The sequence below is a fragment of the Rhineura floridana genome, chromosome 3 (genome assembly GCF_030035675.1).
Source record: "Rhineura floridana isolate rRhiFlo1 chromosome 3, rRhiFlo1.hap2, whole genome shotgun sequence".
Lineage (NCBI taxonomy): Eukaryota > Metazoa > Chordata > Lepidosauria > Squamata > Rhineuridae > Rhineura > Rhineura floridana.
The window spans coordinates 30,242,787-30,264,327 of NC_084482.1; the positions used below are offsets into that span (position 1 = coordinate 30,242,787).

The 21,541-nt window shown below is 44.4% G+C and overlaps 1 protein-coding gene across 1 annotated transcript; it reads left to right on the forward strand.

Annotated features, from left to right (window-relative positions):
* The first annotated feature begins 11,897 nt into the window (after positions 1 to 11,897).
* IL23A (interleukin 23 subunit alpha) lies at positions 11,898 to 21,195 on the forward strand. Its single transcript, XM_061615178.1, has 4 exons — positions 11,898 to 12,102; positions 17,260 to 17,343; positions 18,841 to 18,972; positions 20,645 to 21,195. The coding sequence occupies exons 1-4, from the start codon at positions 11,923 to 11,925 to the stop codon at positions 20,807 to 20,809; spliced, it is 561 nt and encodes a 186-aa protein (XP_061471162.1). The 5' UTR covers positions 11,898 to 11,922; the 3' UTR covers positions 20,810 to 21,195.
* The last annotated feature ends 346 nt before the right edge of the window (positions 21,196 to 21,541 follow it).

Genomic DNA, 21,541 nt, shown 5'->3' on the forward strand with positions numbered 1-21,541 from the left:
AGGCCAGAGGTGTGGGGGGGGGACTAAGAAGGTCAGAAATGTACACAACACACTTTCACTGGGGTCAGATGAGCCCCCATGAAATAAACTCATAACACATGCCCTGCCCAAGGCCTAGAAAAAAATAATAAATGGAGCCATCCTACATGTGAAATTGCAGTCATTGCTTGAACAATGCATGCATCTGCAAAAGCCCTCTGTCCAAATAATCTCTCATCGTTACTGTATCATTAATGAAACAGTGAAGATCATAAGAAATGCTCTCTTAATAATACTGTCAGTGTACCAAATTAGGACATGGCGCTTACAGAGAAAGGCATGCTGGGAGCCTCTCCTAGGCTTCTCCCCCCAACCCCCCTCCAACAATTTTTTAATGTTTGGTGTCAGGATCAGCTTTTGATACGTGTTGTGCTCTTTTGTTTTTTGGTTGCATATAGTCTTGTAACATTAAAAGAAAACAAAGTGAAACCAGCTGAGAAGCGAGAAAAACAAACCCATCAATTGTATTCACAGTGTTAAACAGAAATGAAGTACAAGACAAAGCCACTGTGTGAGGAAAAGAATTATTTTCTCAGCATTTCCTCAAGCGTAGCTAAGGCTGCATACACACCATATATTTAAAAGGCACTAAGAGCACATGATTTCACTCAATGAATCTTGGGAATTGTAGTTTGTGAAGGGTGTTGGGAATTGTAGTTCTGTGAGGGGTAAGCTACAGTTCCCAGGATTCTTTGGGGGAAGCCATGGGCTTTAAATGTATTTTAAATGTTTGGTGTGTACACAGCCTAGGCTCCGTTTTGATGCACTATTAGTTTATTGTATTTTCATCCTGATTTGCACAAAGTTTGCGGGGAAGTTGAACCACACCGGTTATTTATTGAGCATTCAGTCTGATTTATTTACCCAGGGTGGTGGTGGTTATATGATGTGATGTCAAGCAACCATTATCCCAAACTTTCTAGTGCATTTTTTCCATCACTTTCCTTATCACAAAAAGTCAGATTTTGGAGGGAATTGCATACCCTGAATTTTGCCAGTCCCTCCTGAAAATAGCATCAATCTGGAAGCTCCCTAAGTTTATCAGGCATCTTCATAGAGAAGAGATGCTTCATTGAGGTATCTTATTTACTTTTTTTAAAATTGCACATATACTAGTGGGATCTGCAACAAAATATTGCAGTGTGGAATTTTCTTGTTCAGGCTTCCAGCCAGGCAGTCATGTCCTTTTCTAGGGTCCTTCACTCCATTTCCTCTGCTCCCCACTCGCCACCCTCAGTTCCACCCACTCCCCAACAATCAGTCAGCATTCCATGGCCACTTCCATGTTCATTCCTTTTTGGGTTGTTTTTGTGGTTTTCTGCCCTTTAGGTTTTTCTCCCTGAAGATCTGTTGTACTTTTGCAACCCTTGGGGCTCTCCCAAATTTACCATACCTCCCTCTTCTGTGTGGACTGTGTCAATAGTGCCATTTGGCAACATAAGGACTGGCACTCATCCCTGAAATAGAGGGAATGATGGTGCTACTCTCATATTGAGCTCCCGGTAGCCCCCCATCTAGAGAGCTGATCAAGGCCACACTTGATTAGGGATGGGGTGGGTGGGATCTGATTCATTTCTCATTTAAAGGTGAACCTACATAATTTGCATTTTATGATACAATATGTGAACTGAACCACAGCTATCCTTTGACATTCACACTACTCTGCATTTTGCAATGCAGTTCTCCAGCCAAGTGTAGAAAAATGCATAACTATAGTAAAGTACGCATAAGAATGCAGATATTAGTGAAAATAACATATCAAATTAATTATATTAAGGAAGGTTGCTTTGCAAACAGATGGTTTATTAGGAGAAATTCTCACTAAAATGCTGATGAATTTTCCTGAGGACCTTAACAAAAAAAAGAAATCACCAACTGATGTGGAGAACTGAACTTGAGAATGGGAAAATAAGAGAAACTGAAATGGACATATTTGCATTTGTATCTGTCTTTTACTCTGGTCTATGCCTATGTATGCTATATTAGGGCTTCACTGTATATGTTTTCTGTATCACATTTTGGTTATATAATATTTGCTGCTCCTTAATTCTTTGTTTATGGTTACTATAATTTTATTTTACTTGTTTTATTGTATTTTCCAAAATTCAATAAAAAGGATAGTTTTTTAAAAAAAGAAATTGACAGATTTGCCCATTCCTACCCATGACAACCTTCAGTGAGGCTGTATCATCAGATGCTTACAGGTCATTCACTGTCCTCATCTTCTTTAGTGTTAAAGAAATGAATGAAGCTGGAATTTTTGTTTTAGGCTGCTTCCAGATGGGTGGCTCCTAGTGCTTCCCAAACATTGCTCTTTTGTTGAAAGCAAAAAGAACAGCGACTGATTTTCCAGTTTCCATGCTGCTGGAACTACTGTACTTTTCCCGTGGAAATATGATCTCACTATGTTTTCTCCATACCTGTGGGCATGACTTAGCTGCTATGTGTGAGGAAGAGAAATGTCCAATTCATCTGAGTAGCCATTTGAAGCTTAGCACATATTCATTATAAACTTTGCACCTGGTGTCATTTTATCACCTCATTTATTTTTTAATCAGTCTTTTGGTTAGCTCTGAAATGCTTCTCCACCTAAAATATTTTTTAAAATATTAAAATAGTGAAATACCTCTTAAATGCCAATTTTAAAAAATGATTTCTTCCAGTGACCTCCACTAACCACCGTTTTGAGACAGGAAATGAGTTTTTACAATAATTTTAAAAGTAGCACATAAAGTGTTATAGCACTATGACACTCTGTTAAGTGGTATTTCACTACTATTTGAATATAAAAAATATAGCCGGAAAGCATTTTAATTAAAAGATGAATTTAAAAAACCAGGGTGATAATATGGCACCTAAACGTTATAGTGAAAATGTTTTGAGTTTTGACAGGTTCACCTGTCTGTTCTCTGTCTACATCAAGATCCCACCATTCAAAGAAGATCTACACCTGGGTAGATTGTATTACTCTTCCATTCTTCTTTTTTAAAAAGGCAGCCTTTCTGAGGTCTGAGAAAAGACAGAAGAACCACAAGGAAACAGAAGGCGACAGTGAATGAAGGATGGCACAAAGTGAGTGAACCAAACAGCAATTCCACACTAAATCCTTTGGGTACTTCCATGGAAGCTTAATAATTTGCACATGGGTTGTTGAGATACCACAAATAGGTTGTTGGCAGCAGTTGTTTTATTATTATTATTATTATTATCATCATCATCATCATCATTATCATTAAAACTTATCAATTTTCCCCCTGAAAGGGTAAATCTGGATTAAATGGGAATTAAATGGGAATAAAATACAGCCTTTCATTTTGATGTCAGTTATGTTGTATAAATGCTGCAAAAATTCTCCATGCATGAGGAGCGCCCCTCCCAATAACACACTTGCCTCGAAGCACCCTTGGCTTGAGAGAGAGACAGAGAGATTGAGGAAACTGCAAAGACAGCCCTGTAGCCACCCTTCCTTGTTAGGTGGGGCATTTGGGGGGGGATCTGCGTAGTGCCAGCCTATCCCCTCACCCTGGGTGGAGAGGGCATGAGGGCCAGGCCTGGGGAAGGGAAAGGCAGCAGCCTTCCTCCTCACTCCTCCTCCATCCAGATAGTTTGTCAACTTACATGAATGAAGTTTAATCGGTTGAACTGTCTCACCCTTTTTGGAGAGATCCCCAGGAACACCAGACTCAAAAGCTTGTTTTTGCCTATTGCTACAGTCTCCTTTCACCTGTGGCCTGTCCCTGTGTTCTGATTCTTCATGAACTGTACTACTTTAGTAAAGGCAGTGAACTCCTGAGCTTGGCTTTGATGCTGCATGAGGTATCTCAGTTTATTTATTTATTATTTTATTTATATCCCGCCCTTCCTCCCAGCAGGACTCCCAGCAGGACACTAAAAACACTTTAAAACATCATAAAAACAGACTTTAAAATACATTAAAACAAAACATCTTTAAAAACATTTTTAAAAAAGCTTTCAAGACATCTTTAAAAAAAGGTTAAAAACATATTGTTTAAAAAAAAGGTTTAAAAACATATTAAAAAGCAATTCCAACATGGACGCAGACTGGGATAAGGTCTCAACTTAAAAGGCTTGTTGAAAGAGGAAGGTCTTCAATAGGCGCCAAAAAGATAACTGTCTAATATTTAAGGGGAGAGAATTCCACAGGGTAGGTGCCACCACACTAAAGGTCCATTTCCTATGTTCTGCAGAACGAACCTCCTGATAAGATGGTATCTGCAGGAGGCCCTCACCTACGGAGCACAGTGATTGACTGGGCATATAAGGGGTAAGACAATCTTTCAGGTATCCTGGTCCCAAGCTGTATCGGGCTTTGTACACCAAGACTAGAACCTTGAACTTGGCCCAGTAGCAAATGGGCAGCCAGTGCAATCCTTTCAGCAGTGGAGTGACATGTTGACAATACCCTGCCCCAGTGAGCAGTCTTGCTGCTGCATTTTGCACCTGCTGCACCCTCCAGGCCAACCTCAAGGGCAGCCCAACATAGAGGGCATTACAGTAATCCAGCCTAGAGGTTACCAGTGCATGGACAACAGTGGTCAGGCTATCCCGGTCCAGAAACGGCCGCAGCTGTCTCACCAGCTGAAGCTGGTAAAAGGCACTCCTAGCCACTGAGGACACCTGGGCCTCTAGCAACAAATATGGATCCAGGAGCACCCCCAGACTACGGACCTGCTCTTCCAAAGGAAGTACAACCCCATTCAAAGCAGGCAGCTGACCAATTATCTGAACTCGGGAACCACCAACCCACAGCGCCTCCATCTTGCTAGCATTCAGACTCAGTTTATTGGCCCTCATCCAGCCCACCACTGAATACAGGCAGCGGTCCAGGGCTTGCACGGCCTCTCCCAATTCAGATATTACAGAGAAATAGAGCTGGGTATCATCAGCGTACTGCTGACACTTCGCCCCAAATCTCCTGATGACAGCTCCCAAGGGCTTCATTTAGATGTTAAACAGCATGGAGGACCAGATGATACCCTGCAGCACCCCACAGCTCAACTGCCAGGGGGGCGAAAGACAATCACCCAATGCTATTCTCTGAGAACACCCTTGGAGATAGGATCGGAACCACTCAAAAACAGTGCTTCCGATACCCATCTCACCAAGTCAGCCCAGAAAGGTACCATGGTCAATAGTATCAAAAGTCACTGAGAGATCAAGTAAGAGTAACAGGGTCACACTCCCACTGTTCTTCTCCTGATACAGATCATCCATCAGGGTGACCAAGGCCGATTCAGTTCCATAACCAGGCCTGAACCCAGACTGAAATGGGTCAAGATAATATGTTTCAATTCCAAGAGTACTTGCAATTGCTGTGCCACAACCCTCTCAATCACCTTCCCTAAGAAGGGGGTATTTACGACTGGTTGGTAATTGTCACAGACCAATGGGTCCAGGGTGGGCTATTTCAGGAGCGGTCGGGTCAACAACTCTTTCAGAGGGGGTGAAACCACTCCCTCCCTCAATGATGCATTGACCACACCCTGGATCCACTCGGTCAAGCCCCCTCGGCAAGCTTTAAGAAGCCAAGAAGGGCAAGGGTCGAGAGGACACGTTGCTGGCCGCATCATCGCAAGCACTTTGTCTACGTCATCAGGCCTCATCAACTGAAACCGTTCCCAAGAATGTGTGGCAGACATTGCACTAGACACCTCATTGGGGACTACAGTAGATGTGGATGGGGCATCACGACTGCTATGGAGGGAAGCAACTTTACCGTCAAAGTGCCTTGCAAACAATTCACAGTGGGCCTCCGAAGGGTCTAAAACTCCATTTCCTGGAGTTGATGTCAACAGACCCCTGACAATACGGAGAAGCTCCACCGGACGGCTACTTGAGGATGCGATGGAGGCAGAGAAGTGGGCCTTCTTCACTGCCTTCACCGCTGCACAGTAGGTATGGTTATGATGTTTTACTCATGCCTGATCAGCCACACAGCACTTCTTTTGCCACTTGCGCTCTAGCCGTCGTCCAACCTGTTTCATTGCCCTTAACTCACTGGTGTACCAAGGTGCAAACCGGGCTCCACAATGCCAGAGAGGGCATTCAGGGTCAACCGTGTCAAGAGCCCGACACGCCTTGCTGTTCCACAGCGTGACAAGGGCTTCAACAGAGTCACCTGCTGTATCTACTGGGAACTCCCCCAGGACATTCAGGAATCCAGGGGATGCCATTAGTCTCTGGGGGCAGACCATCTTAATCTGTCCACCACCCCTGCAGGGAAGGATCAGAGCCATAAGGCTAGGAAGTGTTCTGACCATGACAATGGGGTGACATCCACCCCCACCCCCATCTCCAGACCACCCCATCCTCCATCTGGAGCAAAAACCAAGTCGAGGGTGTGCCATGCCCAGTGCATCAGGCTGGTGACAACTTGAGACAGCCCCATGGTCATCATGGGGGCCATGAGGTCCCGCACCAGAACACTAGAGGCAGCCTCAGTGTGGACATTGAAATCATCCATGACTATTGTTCTGGGCTCCTCCAATACCACAGCCAAGACGGCCTCTGCCAGTTCAGTCAGAGAAGCTGCCGGGCAGCAGGGCGGATGGTACACCAGCAGCAGCCTTAGTTTACTGTCTCCTTGGGCCGACACCAGATTCCACCTGAAAAACAAACTTGTCCATACAAGTTTAGGGAAGGGCAGAGAGAAAATAAACACTTCAGGGTGTGTTTGTTAAACCCTGCTTGAGAGTCCCTCTTTCTAGTCTTGTTCCTGACCTTTAGATTTTCCTTCCTGTTGGAAAATCAAGGGAAAACTTTTTAACTGGCTGGCTGCTATATAAAGGACAGTGACAGCCAGCGTGGTCTACTGGTTAAGGTGTTGGACTACGACTACGAGGTTGCCCTAAAGGGCTGAACCCTCTGCAATCATTTTGGCTCATGGCAGGGATGTGCGTGCATAGCATGCATGCATGCCGTCAGCCAAGATGGCGGCAGAGGCTTCAGCCCCTTAGGGAAACTCGGCCGCCATTTTGGTTCAGGGCAGCACTGTATGCACAATCACACAACAGCCGAGAAAGTTAGGTTGAGCAAGGGAATGGTGGGGGCTCTGGAGCTCTCACCATGTGATCCGCGGCAGCGATCCTGCAGCAAATCACGGAAGGAGAGCAGAGGGGCCCCTCAGGGGTCCCTGTAGCCTCAGGGGCCCATTGGAGCCGGCCCTGATTTCACCCTTTAGCAATAAGCACTCAATCCTGCTCTATTAACTATAGTAACTGCAGAATAAACAAGCTCTTACTTCTTACTGTAGGCAAACAAATATGCTTCTTTTATTGCTGGCTGGGTAGAGAGCACAACTGAAACTGAAAAGTAGAGCAAAGGAAAGTCCAAGGGATGGAGCCTAACTGTAGTCCATAATATAAATTTCTAATAGTTAACTCTACAAGGGTCATGTTACTATGCAGCCTGTTATCTTCAGAATCTCTTAATTATAGGGTGATTGTGATCATGAAATATTCACCCACGGTCAGGGAAAGTCTTCAATCAGCAGACTTTTTGGGTCTCTTCGAGATGAAGCTTTTGTTTTGCACTCGCCCTGCCTTATTCATTTAATTTTTCGCAGGGTCCCATTCTTAAATTGCTCCTGTTCTTATAACAAGCTGTCATTCTTTAAATGGAGGCTGTCATTGTCTGTCATGTCACAAATTAAAAAGGCAATTTCCCCACAAAATCCTAGAGGGATGAAGCACAACTCTAGGGGGACAGCACCCACCCCCATTTTTCCCACTCTGGCTACAGGCGTGGAGGGAGGGACTAAAAGGGAACCAACCAGAGGAATCCTAAGCCTTACCTATTAATACTGGGCAGGGCAGCAGGGGGTGGGGCAACCTTTCCTTTCCTAGTTCCCTCCCATTGCCTTCAATGACAGGCAACTGACTATGCCAGCTCTGAGGTAGCATAGCTTCTGGCTCTGTTTTGGACAGAGCTTGGAAAAGTTACTTTTTAAAACTACAACTTCCATCAGCCCCAGCCAGCATGACCACTGGATTGGACTGATGGGAGTTGTAGTTCAAAAAAGTAACTTTTCCAAGCTTTGGTTTTGGAGTATGTCAGCTGCTGAAGGCCAGGGTGAAGGCTGATCCACTACGTCGAATGAGATACTGCCCCACCAACCACAGCCCACTTTCCTGCCTCTTTACTTACAACCAGTCCGGGGGGCGGGGGGGGCGGACAGCCTGTCAGATTCCTTCTCCTTAGCATCAGTGTTGCCCATTGTAGAACTGAGCAGGGAGAATGATGGGGACAAAACTAGAATTAGTTGGCTCTGCCTATCATTTGCTCTGGCTACACCTACTGTTGGCCTCCCTGCTTTCTGCCCTTCCAGTCCCAGGAGATAACAGCCACCATTGATTAATGAAGCCTAGAATCCTGCAGACTGGCCCAGCACCAGCGGGCAGGCAGATCAGGCACTGGCTGAGGCCTCTGGGGCTGGGAGGGTGGAGCTCCTGCTCTACAATCCCTGCCAGCGTCAGGTCGCAGGGCACGATCGGACAGTGGCACGGATCACAAAGTGGGAGCTCCACTCTCCCAGGCGACACACACACACACGTGCATGCAGCCAGCCCATGCTTAACTATGCCTGGCAGAGCTTGGAAAAGTTACTTTTTTGAACTACAACCCCCATCAGTCCCAGCTAGCATGGCACTAGATTGGGCTGATGGGAGTTATAGTTCAAAAAAGTAACTTTTCCAAGCTCTGATGCCTGGGCATGGCACCTCTTGTATTGCTGTATCAGCGTGCTGTGCGCGCATGCCTGCTGACGTAGCAACACAAGAGATGGTACAACCACGTCTTTTTAAGCATGCACATATGCATGGGGGGTGGGAGCCGGTGGCAGTCTGGTGCTGGCCCTGCCAACAGATCACTCTCACACACACACAACTGTCCCATTTGCGGCCTGTGCAAGGGAGGTACACACAATCCTATACCCTCCCATGGACCATAGGATTGAACCCTAAGTATCATTGCCTATTATCAATTTTAATTTGCTATTTCAGTGCATCTTTTACTGTGTGTCATCAGTTGCCCAGAGGCTTTTTAAAAAAATGGGTGTTGTCTAACATAATGCCATACATGACCAACGTGGCAAGTTTCAACGCCACCTTTTGATGGTTTCATTGCTGTGAAAGTAAGGATGTGAGCTAGGGTTGCCAGGTTCAATCCCTGAGACTGATCCTGTAACTTTAGGAGAAGAGAAAGTCAGCCAAGTGCAGGTGTTCTTGCAACCCCGTAATGAGAAAAGCCACAAGGTGGAATTCTCCCTCCCCCCTCCACAACTTTTAAAGATACAGAAAACCTCTTGGTTGCCAGGCCCAGCCTCCAAGAGGTCTTCTGTATCTTTAAAAGTTGTGCAGGGAGGAGGGAGAATTCCACCTTGTGGTTTTTCCCATCATAGTGTTGCAAGAACACCTGCACTTGGCTGACTTTCTCTTCTCCTAAAGATACAGGATCAGGCCAAGATCAGGCCAAGAACTTGTCAACCCTAATTGTGAGCTGATAGTGATTATGATGTCAGCATATGTATACGTGCACATTTTTTAGGCATTCCATATTGATACACTCTCATTAAGCAATTGTACTGATTCCTCCTACACCTGTGCAGTATGATTATCTCAGCATGTTTTGATGACAGGGAAAATTACTGTCCTTGCAGTCTGTCTTGCATCCTTCCAATAAGGCATATAATTCTGTGCATTATGTTTCATTGCATTAGTATTGCAGGAGGAAGTAATTCCTTTTGTCTGTCCTGCTACAAATAAGTTTCACTGAGTGATCCTGAGCTCTGGTATGAAGAGGGAGAAAAAAATCTATTTAGGCTGCAATCCGATGCAGTTACAACAGAGCGAATCCCACTGAACACAATGGCCTGAGTAAACATACAGAGGATCACACTCTTAGCCACTTTCTTTACCCCATGCATACTTTATTAAATCTCTATCATGTTCCTTTTCCTTACACATCTTTTTTCTAATTCTCCATGCCCCTTTCCGCTATCCATAATTTCTTTCAGTCCCTTTCTTGTTCAATGTAGATTGCATTGCATTTAGTCAGGGGCCATCTCAGTTCGGTGTTCTGTGCCACAGTGTTCTTCAATCTAGTGTCTCTAGATGTTTGTTTGTTTGATTGATTGATTTATATCCTGCCCTTCCTCCCCGCAGGAGCCGAGGACAGCTGTAGATGTTGTTGGGCTACAGCTCCTATCATCTCTGACCATTGTCTAAACTAGCCTTTGCCAACTAGTGGGCCACCAGATGTTGTTGGACCACAATTCCCATCTTTCCTGACCATTGGCAATGCTGGCTGAGGCTGATGGGAGTTGTGGTCCAACAACATCTGGTGGCCCACTAGTTGGCAAAGGCTGGTCTAAACTGTCTGGGGATGATGGAAGTTGTAGTCATACAACATCTGGGGACCAAAGGTTGAAGGACACTGCTGCAAAGTATCTAGCACACTGTTGATGCTATATAAGTATTGGTTGGTAGGCTAGTCTGGGTTAGGTGCAAGTACAGACTTGGAAGCCAAGGTGCTGAGGTCCACATTACAATTCTGAATTCTTGATTTGACTAGCTCAGTGCTCTATACGTGGGCGGCTCTTGAAGACAGTTCAGAAACTTCAGTCCACGAGCTTATTCACAACCTGGCACAAGGATTGCCCCTATTATCTTATATTACATTGTTGTTGTTTTTAAAAGTGTCACTTGTCATTAGTTAATTTCTGGTCTTAATTCAAGATAAACTCTATAGGCTAGAACATTCAGAAAACTGAAAGGGAAAAGGGAGATACTTGAAGCTCAATGAAGAAACAAGACCTCTGTGAACAATGGTGGCAACTAAATTCCTCAAATGTCTCAGGAAACCACTCCGTCAATAACAGAGGGCACTTCCAGACTGCCACTATTTTCAGGCAGGATTCAGTCATGTACTGGAAAATTCAGATTGAGCAGTTAAAATGAATTAGTGTTGTTGTGCAACAATCTTACCTCCCCCTCCCCCCCAAAAACCCAAACTTTTTGTGATAGGGAAAATGCACTTTAAAGGGTGGGATAACTAATCAGAAAGAAAGCTTAATAAATAGGCTAAGTCATCTAACCTCCCTGCAAACAAATAAGGATGAATGCTCAATAAACCAATCACCTGGAACATATAGACAGTAGTTTTGAGCAGCGACTGGACCTACAATCGCTATCATTGTTTACACTGTGTATTGTTCTGCTTATAAATTTCTAGTTTTTTTTAAGTTGGTGAAAGGCAGGATCCATCAATATAAATAACATAGGTAGGGAGACAGGACTTGTGGGTTTTGAAAGGGGGCACATGGGCTTTTTGGCTGTGTGGGTGGTGGGGCAAGGGGGCACTGATTATTTGCACAGTGAGATGGGGGAATGGGAGGCCAGCTTCCTGGTTTCCTTTTCCCAAGCTGTTTTCTGACAGAGGTATTAGATGAGGTAAGGAAAAACACTTTGGATTTTCTGTGTGCAGGTAGGGAGAGGAAAGGGGGATTTATGATTTGCCCACCCTGTTTGGAGCTGCCTGTGTCCTAGCCTGGGGAAGCATTAGGCAAATGAGCTGATCTCTTAGGTTACCCACAATCCACACTGGAGTGCCCAGAGAGGGGATTTGCTTCTGCTTTTTCCAGTGGACTTAGCAGTGTCACAATGAAGGGGACCTGCTGGACTTAGCTCTGATTCCTGACATCACTGCAATGTAGTACCACCCCAACCTGTCAGCTCAGAGGGGGAAATCCCCATGATTGGCCTGAGTCAACCTGTGGTATAAATATAGAGATCCTGGTTCCTCAAACTCTCAGTCTCAAGTCAAGTCCTCCTGCATCATCCCAGACTCCATCTGAATTCCTCAGAGATGAAGGGCAACTCAAGGAACCACTGGGGAATCTGCCTCCTGGGGCTCTTGCTGCTTGTTGCCACCTCAACAGGGATGAGATTGCCCAGGAAAAGCAATTTTTCCTGGCAGGATTGTAAAGATGCCTCACAAGAGATCCTTGGGGAGTTGTGGAAGTTGAGAGTCAATAAGCCGCTAGTGGTGAGTAAAAACAGAATTCCTCATCTTCACTTAACAGAGTGGTCCAAAGTTCCAGACAGGAGCATGGACCGTAGGATAGGCATACAGGGAAAGCCCTGACAGCACAGAATCTTGTGGCACCTTAAAGACTGCTGCTTTTATTGTGGCATAAGCTTTTCATGGACTAGTCAGCTTCCTCAGATGCATGAAAGGTCATCCTGAATTGGCAAGCATATAGCCACATGGTGGTGGTGGGCTGGAACGTAGAGGGGCAAGTTCAGAGGGGAAATGAAATGCAAAAGAAGGCAATGACACCCACAATTACCTGAAAGCAACTTAGGGTCAAATGGGTTCATTTGTTGGGATTGTTCTGACTGAGCACCCCTCACAGCTAGGAATGGGGGAGAAATTTGATTCAGTTTGCAACAAAGGCAAATTTACCTAATTTGCACTTTACGAAATAAGATGCGAACTGAAACACAGCTGTCCTTCAAAACCCATGCTTGTCCAGATTTTGCCAGACAGTCCTCCAGCCAACTAATATGTACAAATATATGCCTAAAATATGCATGAAAATGCATAGGCAACATTGCAAACAAAAATGTACATATTAGGTGAAACTTGCAGTAAAATGCTGATTAATTTTCCTGAGGACTTAAAAACAAAATTGCAAACTGACATAAAATGTGAACAACTGAACTTAAAATGGGGAAAATGAGGGAAGTGAGAGAAACTGAAATTGACATACTTGCCCATCTCTACTCGCAGAAAAGTGAGAGGGGAAAGGCTGTAGCTCACCACACATGCTAGGTTCCAGTCCTCAGAATGTCCAGATAGGGCTGGGAAAGACTCCTCTCCTGGCATGCAAAGCCCTGTAGAGCAGCTGATTTAATCCCCCCACACACACTGTGCTGCCTTTTAGAGAGAACCCTCCCAAACTGGCTTACATACAAAAGGAGAAACAAAAAAAGCTTTAATATCCATTCCAATAAAATACAGCATTTTAAAACATTCCATCATCTGGCGGCACACACATGTAAAACTAGTTTTAAACAATTTAAGGGGGGAAATAAGTTTTAAAACAGTGGCACTGCCATCAGCCCTTAAAACACAGACATTCAGGTCAGCATCATTCTCAACTAAAAGCATCTCAAAATAAATGGATATCCATCTGAAGCCCATTTAAGAGCCAGAACTAAGGGCATCAGATGTCAGAGATGGCTCCATCCCTTGAGAGGGAGCTCCACAGTTGTGGGGTCCCCCAAAACCCCAAAGGTATTGTGCTAAATGTTGAAGGACAGATGGTCTACTTCCTCGGTCTATGGGAAGAAGCAAGAGAAAGCTACTTAAGGACTCTTCCAGTTATTTACTTATTTTGGTTGGGATAGGGGTAGGGCAGAATTTGAAAGGCTGAGAGTGGAAGGGCCTGGGGAGAAGCAGGCAAAACCATGGTGGAGGGAGTGATGTTGGGGAAAACAAAGACAATTAGTTGCAGTGTTGGGCAACCTGTGGCCTTCCAGAAACTGCTGGAATACAACTCGCATCATCCCTGACCACTGGGCCAGGCGGGATGGGGCAGATGGGTGTTGAAGTCAACAACATCGAGGACCACATGTCCAGCTCCAGCTCTGCTTCAATGAGAGACACGGGGCAATGATTGAGATGGGTTTTAACACCACATAAGCTCACGTTCTTGTACTGCATGTTACTTACAGTGCAATCCTATGCATGTTTACTGAGAAGTTGCGCTATTTTCGTTTGGTCTTATTCCCAGGCAAGCGTGCATAGGATTGTAGCCTTAATCCAGAGTAACTACCACCCCCTAGCTCTGTACTCACAGTCACTTAGTAGATTAAAATCCCCACTTCAACCCCAAGTGTGCATGAAGGAGGCAGGAAGAAAAATCCAGCTGCATAACAAAATAATTGAGAGATGTGTTTCTATATAGTCATTCCAGAATTTTCTAATATAAAACCTTTTTAAAATATCAGACACTTTCACAGTTTTCCAGGTTCATCTCACAACCAATAAAAATTAAAGTCTGGCCCAGCACATTTTGATCCCTCCCTCCTCACATACACACACACAAAGTGCCTTAAAAGTTTCCCATTCTATCTCATTTCTCTTCATTTTGAAACCTTGTGATGTGTGATGCAATTGCTGTTTGTTCCTCCCCCCACTCAATATTCTAGTATTGCAGCATAATTGGTCCTTGTCTTCACATGATTGGTAGGAAAAATCCATCCTTTTACCACTCTCTAACAGTTAAAATTTCACTACTCAGATGTAGTGCAATTCAAGAGTTTATGGAGTAATGGAGGTTAAGGTGCTTTTGGGTGGGCTTCAGATGGTTTTCAGCTTATTGGGTGGATTGTGGAATGCTTAACCTTACTGATTTATATTTGGGGCTTAATTCTTGGTTAGGTTTCTAATCTACTCACCCTAAGCCAGTAGTTACTAATCTTGTCGGACCCAGCCAAGACACACATTTAACACCCAGCCTGTAACTTAAACCCCACTTTTAATGTTTTTATCCCATGTATCCATCTTTCTCCTCACTCTCTAGGGCAGGGACGAGGAACCTGTGGTGCTGCAGATGGTGCTGGACTATTGGGCATGTTGGCTGAGTCTGAGGAGTCCAGCAATATCTGGAGGGTTAGCCACACCTGCTCGATGGAAAGGAGAACCAGGTTTTTCTAGAAGGAGAAGGGCTGTAGCTCAGTGACGGAGCATCTATTTTGAACGCAGAAGGTCTCAGGTTCAGGCCTGGGATCTCCAAGCAGGATTTCATGGCTTTCCTCAAAATATTGGGAACTGTAGTTTGTTAAGGATGCTGGGAACTGCCGCTCTGTGGTGGGTCTCCTAACAACTCTCAGCACCCGTAACAAACTACAGTTCCCAGGATTCTTTGGGAGAAGCCCCAGAGAATGTTAAAGTGGTATAACTGTTTTAAATGTGTGATGTGGATGTGACCATAGCTAATACTGAGTTAAATGGACTAGTGGTCTGACTCAAAGTAAAATAGCACTTCCTGTGTTCCTGCATGTTTAAGAGAGAATTTTGAGTTGCAGCTTTTCTCATTCCTACATAACAAGCTGAAGCTACAAATCCCTCTTCTGCATGACTCAAAGAACTATGTTGTGGTCCGCATCTTGTGACTCCCTGTCTTTCTGTCCTTTTTTTTAAAAAAAAAATTGGGAAAAAAATGGTGGCTACCACTGAAGCAAGCCACTCTAGATCAGGGAACAAACTATTTTGAATTGTAAACTGCTTTGGCAGAAAGGTGGTATATAAATACACCCAGGCAGTCAATCAGTCAATTTCTGGATCCCCACCCACCAGCTGAAGTACAATGCCGCCAGGATAGGAACTGAAGGAACTATCCACCTGATAGTCGGTTTTAACAAGGCAGAACTAGCCCTTACATGTAAACATATGTAACTAAGTGCCAGTGGCCTTTTAAAAAAACAGCAAGCCTGAAAGCAGCTTGGGGAGATGGGAAACGTCAAACAGCACTGTGGGAGGCGATTGTTAACTGCTCAACACTACCCACCTTGAGTATTCCCTATTCATGTTATTTACTCTTCGCAGGCTTCATCTGCACCATACATTTAAAGCACTCTTATACCACTTTAAACAGTCTTGGGCTTCCCTCAAAGAACCCTGAAAATGGTAGTTTGTGCAGGGTGCTGAGAGCTATTAGGAGACCCGTTTCCCTCACAGAGCTACTATTCCCAGAGTTCCCTGGGAAAAGGGATTGATTGTTAAACCACTCTACAAATTGTACTCTGAGAACAGGGGTCTTCTCTCAGCACCCTTAACAAACTACCTTTCCCAGGATTCTTGGGGGAAGCCACGGCTGTTTAAAGTTGTATGGTATTTATTTAAATCTATAGTGAAGATGGGACCTCAGAGAGTCCTGGAAATTGTTGTTCTGGAAGGATGACAGTACCTGAAACTACAGTTCCTACAATTTTGGTGGTGTAGGATAATAGTTAAAGTGGGTAATATATTTGCATCGTTCTTGTTTACTATTTGGCTGTGGAAGGAAGGAACACAAATTGTACCTTGAGAATCAAGGTGTATGCTGTGGAGGCAATGGACAACCCAACATCAGCACTGTTTCTGAGGGTGTGAACGATCCTGGAAGTATAAGCATACTTGTAATCACCCTTGTAACCACTCTATATAATCTTTTGCCTGGCTCATTTTCAACATGAACCACACACTGGGCAACAATGCAAAACAGGCGTGTGTACAAAAAATGTCATAGACAGTCTAGTGACATATTTTGGGCACCTATGATGTCAGAAAAAAGAAAGTGACAGGTGTGTTAAGTGTGTGTGGCACTGCTAATGGCAAGGCACTGTGCCTTTGTAGCTAGGATCTAGCAGATTATTTTCAGGGCTAGCTGCAAAGGGGCAATGATCCCCCCCCAACAGAAGCAACAGGGAGTGTTTTCTATAGGGGTGGAGAGCCTTTTTCAGCTTGAGGACTGTATTCCCTTCTGAGCAAACTTCAGAGCAGTGGTGAACAGGGCCAGAGGCAAATGTGGACAAAGCAAAAAATGTGAATTTTCTCTTTGCACAACAGGCTAGTTTCTTTGTGCACACTCACACCCCCTTCTCTACCCTCCCTGTGAGCAAGCAAGAAGCATTATCAGACTTCAGGAACACATTCTAGCCAGGCAAAAAACCCTCAAAGAGGATGTGAAGTCAGGCTAGTGAAGGGTGTGGGCAGGGGAGAAAGGGTGTTGCTGAGGAGAGAGAGTCCTGAGGGGCAGATTAGGCCCCTGAGCCTGAGGTTTCCCCCACCCCTGATCTGCCACTGCCAGCTGGGACATTATCTTCCATTCAACATAATTTCAAAAGAGAATCCCATTTGAGGCTTTACTTGGATTGTACTTCCAGCTCAACCCCTCCATAATTTCAGGCACTATGCAAAAGCAGTAGAGGGGGTGTTGGAACTGGGCAGCAGAGGTGCTGAGGGAGGGATGGAGTCCTATGATCTGGGACCAAATCTGGGTGGCTGTGAAAGCTGGGAGGTGCTGCTGAAGGAACCAACAGGTGAGAAAGGTAGAAGTAAGATGGAAAGCTAGACAGAAGGTATACATGGTGCTGGGTTTCAGGCATGCTAGAGTGATAGCTTTACACCCAGAGCTTTTTTGTGTCCCCACAGGTGACAGCCCCAACTATCCCATTTTCCCAGCGGATTGAATGCAGAGACAACTGTGATCCAGATTCCCTGGTTAATAATAAAACGGTAACTGTTTTTATCAAAATCAAGCAGCTATATTGGTCCTTTATAACAAAAATCCACATGGCCAGTAAAAGACACTGAAGAATGTTCGTGAGGATTATAAAAAACACCGCAAAACGCTGCAGAAATATGGAGACCTGGATTTAAGATTGAAAAATGAAAAACTGAGAGAACAGATGTTGTCAGATCCTTCTGTCCCTAATTCTGAGGAAAGTTGGCACTCCTTGGATGAAAACTCATTAGTTTATCAATTGGCAAACATTTTTTTTCTGACAGACAACCGATATTCCCATGCAATACATACGTAGCCACAGAGGATTGTTAGGTGTCTTTAAAGGCACAGTCATTCATATTTGGCCACAGTGAGAAGGCCCACCAGGCCTAGCACAGTGCCCTGACTGAAATGAAAACGTTGTAGAAAGCACATTGGAACATGTCCCGGGAAGCTTTGCAACATTTAGGCAGTTCAATAGCAGACACTCAGGGCTTCCTTGTCAGTCATTTTGATGTGGAAATGGTTCCCTGAAGGCAGGAAAGAATATAAATTATTATACCATACACCAGATAATTATCCACTCTTTCTTACAAAGCTGAGGAATGATTGAAGAGTTGAAAGTCAAAAGCTGCCAAATTCCATTTCTAGTTCAGGGATGCCAGAAAGTCTAGTCAGTGGGACAGCGCCTGCCCCCTACCCTGGCCTAGTCAGGTGTTGGGTCAGGCAGTGAAAAAAAGGAAGGGGGTGGTGGAATAAACAGCTTTCACCCAAGTATCCATAGCCAGAACTCATAACTTAGGGGAGCCCTGCAAGTTGGTATTTTTTGTGAGTGTATTCTGCTACATGGTAGTGATGCAATAATAGTGCATTAGTGGTGGATTTATACTGACCTGTCCACACATTATTCCACTTTATTAGTTGTTCTGTGATGCTTCCCCAGCATTATAGCGTTATTGCCACCTAGAGGAACATTCTAGCCCTACACCGCAACAACAAAAGCGGGACTCCAAAAAACCCAACCCCAGAACATTTGTGGTATGAAAAGTTACAGGATTTCAGCAGGAAGCTATAGGATATGCACCAAATGGAAACAAAGCAGTATGTCTGCCCTCTAACATTTACAGGCACAACTGGTATTGAAAGTGGGATGGTATATAATCACCCCAATATCATCATGAGCACAAAATCATCATGAATGCATAATAAAAATGATGTCTACTCTGCTCTAAGTATCCACATCCAGGTCTCATAATTTAGGATTAGGAGGCAGAATTTCAGTAGCAGAGGACTTACAGGCAGTCTGGTCTTGCATATCCCCCCGCCTGCTCTTATTAAAGTTTGCTCTTACATGGGGCTCTCAGTAGTTTTTGCATCCAAGGGACTGGTGATGACAAGGTCTACAGCAGCTTAATTTTAGCAGTGCTGCAGCCTCTGATGTTTACTGGGCTCCAAGTATTTTAAAATAATAAAATAAAATGACCATTGGTTCTTGCTCTCTTCCCTAGCACTGCCTCAATAAGATCCATCAGGGACTTCGCCATTATCATGAACTTCTGGTCCAGTTTTCTAACCCAGAGTTAACCACCAAGCTACAAAATGCCTTGCTTAAGGCAAAATGCCTGTTGCTCCTTTCAAAGGTGGGTATATGTCTATGGGTAGAAGGGGTTTGGCCACAGGGAGGCCTTGGAATCATGCATCAAGGTTGGAGAAGTGAGAAAGCCAATGAAACAAACAATGAACAGATGCAGATGTGAGGTTTTTAATATTATTATTTTAGACCAACCTTGCCAACATCACAGCTAAAGGAGCCAACTTCACTGTCATGCATGGCACAATCATAAGGCCCATGAGCAAAATGGCTGGTTAAGGAATGGCAAGGGAGTAGGCTAGAAGGATTCTTGTGGGAAACCATCCGAGGCTGTGAGCACACTAGTCACCTACAGCAAAGCATTCCCATTGGCCACACCGGGAGGCGCAAGGGGTTGATCTGGCTGGGGCTGATGGGACTTGAGTCCAACAACATCTGCACAGCCACAAGTTCCCCATACCTGCAAAAAGCAGAGCCAAGGAAGAGCTCTCGTCAGCTGGCATGGCTGCTACCAAGCAAAATAAGACACCCACTTTGTCCCCAAGCCAGGGGGTGTTCATTTTAAAGGAAATCTGGAGTTGGAGAGTTTTCTCAGAGAGGGCATGAGAAGCCTTCAACATCACCCTGGTTGAGGGCAATCTTGGACTCTATTCAGTTAAGGCAAGAGGGAAAAAGAGGGAAAAGAAAATGAAACTAGGGTAGGAACCAGGGAAGGCTCAATCGCAATGAGCTTTCCAAGTCAGAAAGACAGCCACAGTTTAGGAAGCAGAGAGGAAAGTAGCGTTTTACATGGACAAGCCTGAAAGGACAGAAGCTGGAAGTGAGTAAAGAGGCAGGATTGGGGAGGAGATTGTTTTGTGGTGGGGATCACCCATCACCCTCTAATTTGCTCAGCATGGGGTACAAACAACCTCTTCCATGCAGATTTGTTTGCTAATTGAGAACCAAAAGTTATCACAAAAACAGAACATGCAGAGAAAGCACAAAAGCAGAGTTCTAAAAGCATGCCATTGTATAAAGCAAATGATCCATATGTGCCTCCAGACTATAACTATTTTTCAGGAGGGATTCAAGCAAAGACCAGAAATTTAAGTTAGCGCAATTATAGTGGATTAAAACGCCTTATCACGTTAGTACAACAAAGCCACTTTTTTTTTAAAAAAAGGGACTTTTTGCAGTTATAAAAGTGACACATGCTAGTGTGTACTGCATCACCTACAAATCGTTCCTCTGGATCCATTGCTTGGGGACTTGACAACCCAGTATCTTGCCGTCCCAGTGAATTTTCAGTAATCTAAAAGCTAGCAAGCAAAGCACCAGTCCCAAAATGAAGGTCATGAAATAACTTGGGCTGATCTGCTTTCTCAGAAACACATCTTTCTAACCTTATAAAGGTGGGATGAACATCCGTAAGGGCAGAGGCATTGTTACAGATGTAGCCATGTGGATGGGAAACACATATAACCCTCGCGGAGGATAAGGCTATCAATGGCTATTAGCCATTGATGGCTAGTTTCTACTTCCACTGTTGGAGGCAGCATGCCTCTCAATGAGTTACTGGAAACGATGACTGCTGTTGCGCTGAGGTCTTGCTTGTGGACTTCCCATAAGCATGTGGTTAACCAGTGTAGAAACAGGATGCTGGACTAAGATGGGTCTTTTGGCTTGATCCAGCTGAGCACTTCTTATGTTCTTCACCATGATACTTTTATCTTCTGCAGGTTGGAGGCAACTTTGAAAGCAGCAGCCCAGTCAGTCCCACCTTTGTGACAGAATGGGAGAAAGGACTACTGCAGGACTCCATTCTGTGGCGTCTGCAGTCCTTTGCGGTTGTGGTGGCAAGGGTCTTTTCCCATTGTGCAGCCTTAGGTGGGGATGCAAACTGAGAGGAGAGAAACCAATGTGGGTTGCAGGATTTGTGTCCCATTATGTGCTTCCATTTTATTTAATATTTATTTATTGATAGCTTGTATGTATTTAACGTACTTGTTTAGTACATTATTTAATGTATTTATTTATGTTGGCCTGATCCTTGCTGGACACTGATAATGGGCCAAAATTGTGTAGGGACATTATGTGCCAACTTTTTAATATTAAAAAGGGGGCAGGTTTGTTGAAGAACCTTGCCCCCTTCACCTGTTTTATTTCCATACTGTCCATTCCTTTTTGAGGGATGATTTGTGGGGTATGAACGTGCAAATATTTTGTATGAATCACTCCATTAAAGTTATTTTTTGTTATTCCTAATGTGGAAATAGCTTGACATTTCATTTGTGGAATAGAGGGGGAAAATATATTACAGGGAGAGAGAGTATGTCTGGCAAGCATCAAGCTTAGGTAGGGAGCTGGTGCTTGAAATAACCTGTCTGTTACTCTGTGTGTCCATTTCTCCAGAGGGCCACAGGTTCCCCACATCTGGCACAATGCAATGAACGTCCCTACCGTCATCTCATGGCAAATGGAAATAACATTGGGGGCAATGAAGGGCACCTCTAGACTGTCAGTATTTTGCAGGAGAGATTCAAGCACATACTAGGGGATACAGATTTGTGCAGTTAAAGTGGATTAAAGGGCTCTACTGTCATAGCACAACAAATCCACCCAAAAAAAGAAGGATT